General features: G+C 49.8%; 1 protein-coding gene across 8 annotated transcripts; it reads right to left on the bottom strand.

Moving 5' to 3' along the window:
* Window positions 1-3,235: 3,235 nt before the first annotated feature.
* On the bottom strand, window positions 3,236-8,007 carry Or13j1 (olfactory receptor family 13 subfamily J member 1). 8 transcript variants are annotated; one of them, XM_034503565.2, is made up of 7 exons: window positions 7,538-8,007; window positions 7,182-7,300; window positions 6,010-6,450; window positions 5,675-5,779; window positions 5,151-5,302; window positions 4,681-4,778; window positions 3,236-4,561 (listed from the first exon to the last, which is right to left on the bottom strand). In XM_034503565.2, the coding sequence occupies exon 7, from the start codon at window positions 4,548-4,550 to the stop codon at window positions 3,612-3,614; it is 939 nt and encodes a 312-aa protein (XP_034359456.1). In that variant the 5' UTR covers window positions 4,551-4,561; window positions 4,681-4,778; window positions 5,151-5,302; window positions 5,675-5,779; window positions 6,010-6,450; window positions 7,182-7,300; window positions 7,538-8,007; the 3' UTR covers window positions 3,236-3,611. The 8 variants fall into 8 exon arrangements, with proteins under 8 accessions (XP_034359456.1, XP_076791197.1, XP_076791196.1 ...); XM_076935082.1 differs by having other exon boundaries at window positions 3,236-4,778; window positions 5,151-5,406; window positions 7,538-8,005; XM_076935081.1 differs by having other exon boundaries at window positions 3,236-4,778; window positions 7,538-8,005.
* Window positions 8,008-9,816: the final 1,809 nt, after the last annotated feature.

Below are 9,816 nucleotides of genomic sequence, written 5' to 3'. Positions count from 1 at the left end.
ATCAGCTTTTCCTCACTGCCCCACCCTCACCCCAAGAGCCCTTCAACTCTGGAACAACGAGACCTCCCACTTCTTAGAAAGAATACCACCCTTTCTTAGATTCAATGTCATATTTATTTAGAAATATTGAAGAATAATGAAAGAACCAAGAGAACAATACTCATCTGTGACCTCATTGCCCAGAGAGGAAGCAACTGCTAATTAGCGTCTCATCAGAGTCTTCCAGAATTTTCTACAAACTTAATCAAATATCCACGAGACAAATAATTAAAAAATAGGATTAGGGAGGCACTGAATGCAATGTTTTGTGGTCTGCTTTCCCCCTTCCTGTTTATTATATTGTGATAATTTCCTATCATTCAGTATTTCTTAAGAAATGTTTTTTTTCTGGTTGTATTGTGTTACACCACTGAACTCCGCCAGGATTTAGTTAAGCATTCTTTACCAACTGGACATCAAGATTGGTATATTTTTGTACTGTGGATTAATGTGTTTTATATTCTTTTTTTTTGAGAAGGCATCTTGTGTAGCCCAGGCTGATCTCAAACTTGCTATGTGGTTGAGGATTGCCTTTAACCTCTGTCTTTTTAAGTGCTAAGATTACAGCCATGACCCCTCACTGGTTACAGCACTTGGGAAAGTGACCCCTATACTTTGCCTGGGTAGCACAGTGGGGTTGGCCCTGGTGGCAACAAACGGGCAAGCTGGCGCCAAGGGAGTGAGCTAGGGAGAGCTGCCCTGCCACTCATCTGCCCTGGACAAGGAACAGATGGCCTCTCTACCCTTCTTGCCCCGGATGCCTCAGGCAAGCAGGAGAGCTGCCCCCCGCCCCTGGGGCTATGAGAGCTGGAGAGCGGCCCTGCCCCTCACTGGCTGCAGTGTTCAGGAGATCATGGCCCTACGCTTCCTCTGGGCAGCTAGAGCTAGTAGAACCTGGTGATGAGGGCACAGGAGAGCTGGCCCTGAGGGCAGGAGAGCAGGAGAGCAGGAGAGCTGGCCCTGGCCCTTGCCAGCTAATGCATTGGGTGAGCTAGCTGGGACAGTGCTGGAGAGCTCCCCATAGTGGTGTGAGTGCTGGAGAGCTACTGGGCTGACCAGCTCAGCCATCACCCAGGCTGAGAGCCAGGGTTTTGAGTTGGTTCACCCTAACATCTATCCTATGTATGATCTGCTGGAGCCCTCAAAGGGGTTGGTCCTGCAGATCCAAAGCTGCAGGATCTCCATGACCCAGGGGAACAGCAGGGTAATTGAAAGGAGTCCCCGTGAGGATCCAGCTAGTATAGCAGAAGCCCTGAAGCAGACCAATGACTCATTACAATGAACATTTGCTATGATCAAGTAAAGGTGTGTGGACAAAGGGGAATACTGTGGGACATGCTGTGACACACCACAGCGCTGTGGGGCACGCTGTGACACACCACAGCGCTGTGGGACACGCTGTGACACACCATAGCGCTGTGGGGCACGCTGTGACACACCACAGCGCTGTGGGACACGCTGTGACACACCACAGACTCCATGATGACATTTGCTTTTCTTTTTGTAGCGGCGGTTTTGTTTTTATGTATATGAATGTTTGCCTACTTGTCTGTATGTCTACCATATGTGTAGTGTCCACGGAGGCCAGAAGAGGACACTGGATCCCCTGGACCTGGAGTGACAGTAGACAGCTGTGAGCCACCGTGTTGGTTCCTCTGCAGGAGCAATGAACACTCTTACCGGCCGGGCCTTCCTCCAGTGCTTAGTTCTCATCCTCAAGTGTCTCTTTTGTAGATGGAATTGTCAGGTGTATTATTTAGAGTTAGCGGTAAGAAGGGAGTGTTAAAACAGTTAAACTCGAGGCACGGAATTCTGGCCCCAAGTAAGCAGAATTCTTGGTTGTTTTGAGATGTCTTTAGGAAAACGAGCACCTCCTCTGTGGGCAGTCTGGGTTTTATTAGTCGTGTTGAAGTTTCTTGACTCTCGGCCAGCTGGACGTGCAGACTAGATCCCAGGGGGAGCGGCTTCTGTCCCCTGCTCTGCTCCTTAATGTCTGATCTCTCTCTAGCCTGCCTCACTGAGAGTCCCAGAGGAAGGAAGCAGGCCCAATAGAGGAATGGAAGGCTGTGTGGGGCGGTGGTGGCCCGTAGCCAGCTAGCAGGAGGGCCAGATTGCTGCTTGGAGGTCAGCCTCGCCATGGTGCAGATGATGCCGGCCACTGAGGGTGGGTGGGGACTGGATGCGTTCTGTGGCTCTGGGTTCATGTGACTCATAAGCTTCTCAGACAGGGAAACTGAGGGAGACTGAGCAGCCAGGGCAGTCAGCAGTGGGGTGATGACGGACACACCAAGCACCCCCAAATCAGACAAGGCAGGAATACTGGAAGCCGTTGGAGGGGTTAGAGAGAAAACCCAGCTTAAGATTGCTCTGGGTGGCCAGTGCCCTGTGACCAGACAGGTCTGGCCTCTTGTGCTTTGGACCTAACTCCTGTCTCTGCTGTCAACTCGCAGAGGACCAGGCCTTGCCTAACCTCTATGGACTTCATCCCAGCTCTGTTGAGGATTTGGGAAGAACTCTATACTATCACACGTGTCTCTACATTTTCTGCTTTTTTTAAAAAAAATTATTTATGCATAGGAGAACACTGTCTTCAGACACACCAGAAGAGAACATGAGATCCCATTACAGATGGTTGTGAGCCACCATGTGGTTGCTGGGAATTGAACTCAGGACCTCTGGAAGAGCAGTGTTCTTAACCTCTGAGCCATCTCTCCAGCCCCATGTCTCTACATTTTCATGTGCATGTATGTACCTTATAAACAAGTCCAGGGCTTGGCGTTGGGCCAGGCTGGATGTTGGGACTGAATAGAACATGATGTTCTGCTCTTGGTACAGGGTTGGAAACCAAGGACACAGGAGAGGAGTACATGGGTGTGAGCCTGCAGGGGCAGGAAGCCCATGTGCACATGCATTGTGTGCTGGGCAGACCTGCTTCATGGAGAGAACATGAGGGTGGGCAGTGTGGGGGAGGGGAAGGCTCATGCTTGGCTGGTGTGAGAGGCTATGAGGCAGGAAAGCTTGTGAGAAGGCTGGAAGCTAGGCAGGCAGGCACCTGCAAGGCCCTGAAGAGCATCTGCTTCGTCCTGAGAGCAGTGAGGAGCTACTTATGGGTGTCAGTCAGGAGAGTGATGCCACCTTAAATGGTTCTTAAAAGGGTCCTCCTGATGCCTCACGTGGGAGAGAGTGAAGCAGGCAATTCCAATGATTATTATCTATTTATTTATTTATTTTCAGATTGGGTCTTAACTATCACAGGCTGACATCAAATTTACCATCCCCCTGCCTCAGTTTCACACATGCTGGTACCGTAGAGGTGAGCCGCTGCACTAGCCAAAGACTCACTAGTCTTGAGATCAGCCCAGAGGCTACTGTGGAGGCCCAGGGACGGGTGCTGGGCACTAGCCTGGGCCAGGCCAGGGCAGGAGCAGAAGGTGACCTGTGAGTGGTTCTGTGTCAGGATTAGTGGGATTTGGTGCTGTGTCTCCGGAGTGCAGATTCTCACAGCTCCATGCTCTGTCCCACAGTGGTATTGGCATAGGATGTCCCACACAAGGCAAGAGCCGTGCCCTCCCTCACCTACAGGCCCATCTGCTTTCCCAAGCTTTCTTGGCAGCCTCCTTCACTTCCTTGTTCCTCAGGCTGTAGATAATGGGGTTCAGCATGGGGGTCACCACAGCATAGAGGACTGTAAAGACCTGGTCTGAGATATGAACCTCCTTGCTCTTGGGTTTCATGTACATGAAGATGATGGTGCTGTAGAAAAGCAAGACCACAGCCAGGTGTGCCGAGCAGGTGGAAAAGGCTTTGCGGCGCCCCGTGGCTGAGGGCACCCTCAGGATGGTGGCCAGGATTAGCACGTAGGACAGGCAGATGAGGGTCAGGGGTATAGGCAGCAGGAGGATGGCCCCCACCAGCAGGAAGGCATCGCTGACTGACGTGTCGCCACAAGCCAGCTTCAGCACGGCCAGGATCTCACAGGTGAAGTGTCTGATCACGTGGTGGCCACAGAAGGGCAGCCTCATGGCGATGACTGTCTCTGTCACTGACTTGAAGAGGCAGAGCACCCAGGAGGTTCCTGCCAGCATCAGGCAGAGCCTGTGGCCCATGAGCACGGGGTACCTGAGTGGCTGGCAAATGGCCAAATAGCGGTCATAGGCCATAATGGCAAGCAGCAGGCACTCGGTGGAGCCTGTGGAGAGGCTCAGACACATCTGGATGGCACAGCCAGTAAAGGAGATGGTCTTCCGGGATGACAGGAGGTGGACCAGCATCAGGGGTACAAAAGTAGTCGTGTAGCAGATGTCCAAAATGGAAAGATTACCCAGGAAAAAGTACATGGGCGTGTGTAGGCGGGCATCCAGTTTGCTCACCACCACAATGGCCGTGTTCCCCAGCAGGGTCACCAGGTACATGACTGAGCACAGAGGAAAGAGTAGGTGCTCCAGGGCTGGGTAGCCAGAAAATCCCTTCAAGATGAACTCGGAGATTGCTGTCTTGTTGTTGGGCTCCATACTGCAGGCTTCTGGTTGGATACACAGATGGGGCAGGAGGACAGAGGGTGCGGGTTGTAGGACCACAGAGATTGTTAAGGTCCTTTCCAGCTTGGCCACGCTTTCTGTGACCTTGGGACAGACTCCTCACCCTCAGTTCATCCGTGTGAGAAAGGAGAAGTGCTTCCCTAAAAGAGACTGTTCTTGGAGGGATGAGTAGACAGTCTGAAGGATCACTGGGAGCCAATGCTGAATGGAAACAGAGGGCTTTACTGGAGGACTTGTCTAGTGTTTATCGGTAGCTCTCCAAAAGCAAAGTAGATCATGTGCCTCCCAAACTCATGACCCTAGATCCCCTTCCCACACTTAACCCATCACAAACAGGTGACAACGAACAGACTCTGGGAGCTGAGGAGTCGGATCAGAGGTCCTCACGCTTGAGCACTCGCTGGACTCACTTGGAAGGCTGTCAAAACACACCTTGTTCTCCCCACAGCGTTTCTGGCTCAGCGGGTCTGTGTGGGGCTGCAGATCTACTTACTGGCCCATGCACCACACTTTCAGCTAGAATGTCTCTGAAGAGCCTCCTGTCTTTCAGACAGTCTCTGAGCCATTACTTACGCTGTTCCCACTATCTGGAATGTCCCGCTCATTCATCCCTCGGCGGTAGGGGTCTGGTTTGTCTCTTCAGGCCAGCTCTGGTCTCCACACACCCTATGCTTTGTGTCTCGGGGAGCTGCTGCTGGTCTCTAGGCCTGTGCGTGGAAACACCCCTCCCCCCACAGCAGAGCTGCTCAGCTTTGTGTGGGCTGAAGCTTTAGAAGTTGCTTCCTCTGTGAGCTCTCTAGTGGCAGAAACTGAGCTCACACAGTAGCTGCTGGGGGGGTGGGGGTGGGGGGTAAGTCTGCAGTAGATGTCTTCCCAGCATTGTAACATGTAACCATATGAAATTGAGATTTGCCTCCAACAAGCCCCAAACATCTGCTGCCCTAGATGGGCATCCTCCTGCTTCCTCTCCACAATACTCTCACCAGCAAAAAAACAAACAAGTAAATCAAACAAAAACAAAACAAAACAAAAAAAACCCAACAAAATAAAACAACAAAAAAATATCAAGTTTAAACCCTTCTTCAGTGTCGGAGTACCTGAGATGATGCTGCCTTAGCAGGAACCATCGTGCCCAGATCCAGCTCTTCCTTGTCTCTCCAGCTGGAGACCGTCTCCTCCTTTTTACTTGCTCCTTGTTTAATCTTTCCAAAAACCAAGAAGTGTACTTAGGACAACCAAGCACCATGCTAGGCACTAGCAGAACAACTGAGCACATGGGTGCTTCCAGGTACTGACTCTAAACCCTTCCCAGGTAGGCTTTCCACCCTTCCATGCCTGCCCTCTCCTCCCTCTGCCTGTATGCCCTACGAGACATACAAACTTCTTTTTTGTGAGGGGGCACATGAAGGGTCTCTCTGGGCTTCTAACATACCTCAAGAGTCAAGGCTAAGTGGTCCTGCTGGACATTCCCTCTTCTCGCACAGTAGTAACAGAGTCCAGACCTCAGTCCTACGCTAGCCTCACCTCTGGAAATCAATGGCCACTTCTGCAGCAAGAGCCTCAGGTAGAAGCTCTGGTCTCGGCATCACTCTGTCCACATCGCCCTGGGGTCAGGAGGAGGATGAGCTGCAAGCTCCCCACCAAATTCAGTGGGGATTCTCTGAGGTGTTTGGTGGGGCCTTTCTTCTGGCAGAGTTCCATCAGAGACAAGCACTGTGTCAGGATTGGGACAAGGCGCAGAGATGGTCCTGTCTTCTCTTGAAGCTCCAGTGACTGGAGTAAGTCCTGGGCTCCTCTTCACATGGTTGCACATACTGCAGTTCATCCCTTCAGTCGCTAGGCAGCATCGGCAGCTGAGGCCCTGGGCTAGGTGCTGGAACACACACACACACACACACACACACACACACACACACACACACACACACACACACACACGTCACCTCCTGTGCATACATGCAACTGAGTGTGAACACCCGTCTAAAACACCAGTCCATATCCACCTGTGAGTGTCCATCCTACACATAGGCTCATGTGTGGCCATTCACAAACGGACATAAGTGTATGTAAATAGAACTCTCTCTCTCTCTCTCTCTCTCTCTCTCTCTCTCTCTCTCTCTCTCTCTCCTCCTCCGCCGCCCCCCCCCCACACACACCGAGACTGGCAGACTTTAGGATCTATGGCCAACGTGCTTTCCTGAGCTAGGCAGGATGACCTCATGTCTAGAGGAGATACATAAAGACCACAGCTTGTCGAGGGGTGCAGGGGAGTCATTAGGAAGGATCAGCCCCGAGGGTGGGGGTTACAGAGAAGCCTGGGACAAGCTGACAAAACCAACTGTGTGTTCTGTCTGCTTCCTAACGTCTGTGCGAAAGAAGAGTCTCTCCAGCTCTGCCTTTTTTCCTACAGCTGGGAAGAAAGGAGGACAACAGGACAGAGAGCTCTGTCTGTGGATCCACAGAGTCCTTCCTGTCTCCTCTCTCCTGACCCACTGCTCCCTAAAACCCAGTTCACAGAGTAAGCCTTTCTTCACCTCTTAAGCCAGTCTGCCTCCTCCCTTGGTGTTCCACAGCCTTGTGTTGTAGCTTTGGGATGACACCCACCTTTCTCACTTCCTGTCTGCTGCCGCCCCTCCCAGGCCACAGGGATGCCACCTCCTTTCCTCTCCTCCTTTACATTCTGAAGGCCAAGTCATGGCTCGAGCTAGCTTCTTGCTGTCTTCCTGCAACAATTAGGACCAACGCAAATGGAAGGGCCAACTGGCCAGTTCTGGACCCTGGACTTGCAGCCCAGGGAGACGCTCTTGCAGACCTTGCACATCAGCTGGATCCTTTACACTTGGGGAAACTGAGGCCCAGAGAGGACCAGTAGCACAGTGAATGACAATGGGAAGCCAAGGCCCCAGTGGTTCCTCTGGGCTCTCCACCCTTCATTTCCTCTGCCCAAACCTGTGTCTCACCTCTGGCCTCCTCCCGATCTGTACTCTGGCTCCCTGGAAGAAGTTTCACTTCAGCTTGTCTTTCCAAACCATGGAAACATGCCTAGTTTTATTTTTGAGGAATTCATGAAGAGTTTGCAAGTTGATAAAATTAAGTGTAACATTTAGAATTTGGCAGAATTATTTTAAGGGCTGAGAACTCAGCGGGAGTCTCTGAAGTAGGTGGAATTAGTACATTCTGGTGAGATCAAGGGTGGACAGATCTCGGTGGCTTACTGCAGGCAGGAGAGGCTCTCCATTTTGGGCAGATCTCAGTGTTCTTCTGGCTGACACTCTTCTAGGGAGCAAGTGGGCCAAATGGAGGTGGCACGGTTCGAAGTGCTCTGTGTACCAAGGGACGCACAATCCCCAAGGCCACCTGAAGAGAAGAGAGGAAATGTGCCCAGTTAACAAACTTTGGGGTGCTTCAGGGAGGATGTCCCAAAGACCCAATTACACTAGCAAGTCTGCAGTCTAGTTAGAGCGCTTAATTAGTGTAAAAAAAAATTGGAGAAAGTGACACAGGGATCAGGAATTCATGCTTGCAGGTCAGTCCCCAGCCAGAATTGGCCCAGGAACACTTACAAGAAAAATCAATGAATGGCTAGGTGCTTAATGAGTTCATAATTAATGAATACACAAGCAATTTCAATAAGTTCACAAATTAAACCGAAAAACAAGTGAGCAAAAAATAAACACTGCGGCCCCCCAGGTAGGTGTGAGGGGGGTCTTGGGTCAGCACTCATCAAGAGCTTACAAAATTATAAAATCTGGGGTGTAACAAGGGAGGCACTGGATGGAGAAACAAGTGACACTGTCTTGTTTTGGCTATCTGAACGGGCCATTGCTTGAAGACTGTCTTGACTGAGACACACTGTATGGACAAGAGATTGCTGTAGCGAGGTCCAGAGGCAGCCCAGTGTCCTTTACTGAGGCAGAAGGATGGCCATGGTTCACTGTGTCACTTATTCTTGGTCAGTGCAGAACAAGTGTGCCCAGGTGGCCAGTGGCCTCTGCCTCCACCCAGTTCCTCTGCCCTGTACTCACGGCACCCCTGTGATGCGTCTTCACTGAAGTTCCTGGCTTCTAGGGTCCATTCCTTTGATGGCTTAGGGGTCTCTTTCAAGTGTTCTAAGGTGTGTGGGAGGGTGTGGCTTAAAGCACAGCCTCCTCTTCTAGACACAGGGTTTGATTCCCTGCCTCTGACAAAAACCAAGAACCCACGCTTTATTTTGGGACTGGATTTTTTTTTTTTTTTTTTTTTTTTTTTGCTGTTGTTGTTTGATTTTTAAAAGAGATTTATTTCCATTTTATTTTATGCACATTGGCATGTTGCCTGCGAGCACATGTCTGTGAGCCATGTCTTGATTTCTTAATTTCTTCACCCCATGTTTTTTAACCTTTTACTGCTATATTTTGTTACATCGATGTTCAATTCTTTGGAGCACACAGCTTTCTCTCTCTCTCTCTATTTTTTGCCTGTTCATGTCTTCAAGTTATAAATACACTTTAAAAGTACTTTTTCCTGATAACTTAACTTTTTTTCTGTTGTGGTTCTTTCGAGACAGAATCTCACTCTGTAGCTAGCCCAGGCTAGCCTGCAACTCATGGTGATCTTCATTCCTCTGCCTTTTCAACTTGTTTTTCTCTTCCGCTCTTTTTTAGATGATATCTTCTCTGCACTGAGTAAAGCTTATTTACTTCCTGTAACAGAATTTATTAGAAAGACGGTCGTATCACTGACCTAAAGGGCCACTTTGGGGAAGTTCGGAGCCAGCCTGGGCTATATGGCAAGATCATGCTTTTTTTTTTTTTTTTTTTAAGTTATCTTCGTCATACACTAATTTCACAGGTACTTGTGTGTCTGTTTTTGGACACAGTAGTCTATTCTAAAGAAATGCCTCTTCCCGTTCGCACACTACAATGTTTTAACTTCTATGGTCACTTTACAGTAGACAAACACCTTTAAGCCGCTATAAGTCAGCCCTCAGCCCTGTCAGCCCCTTTCGACAATTCTTTGGCTATTCTTGCACATTTCTTTCTCACAGGAATTTTGCAGTCAGCTTGTCATATTTCATGAAAAGTCTTCTGGGACCTTGTTGGTGATTGATTGGCTGGTTTGGGGTGGGACTTGATATCTTTACAAAAATCAAGTTTTCTTATGCATGAACATTGTTCCTCCGTTAATATGTTTTGTTTTGATCACATGACTCTTCTTGTATGTCAACAACGTGATTTACAGCAGTATTTTTGGGTGTGAA

The sequence above is a fragment of the Arvicanthis niloticus genome, chromosome 5 (genome assembly GCF_011762505.2).
Source record: "Arvicanthis niloticus isolate mArvNil1 chromosome 5, mArvNil1.pat.X, whole genome shotgun sequence".
Classification (NCBI taxonomy): Eukaryota; Metazoa; Chordata; class Mammalia; order Rodentia; family Muridae; genus Arvicanthis; species Arvicanthis niloticus.
The sequence above is the reverse complement of the archived record's forward strand: the minus strand, read 5'-3'. Positions and strand labels throughout refer to the sequence as shown.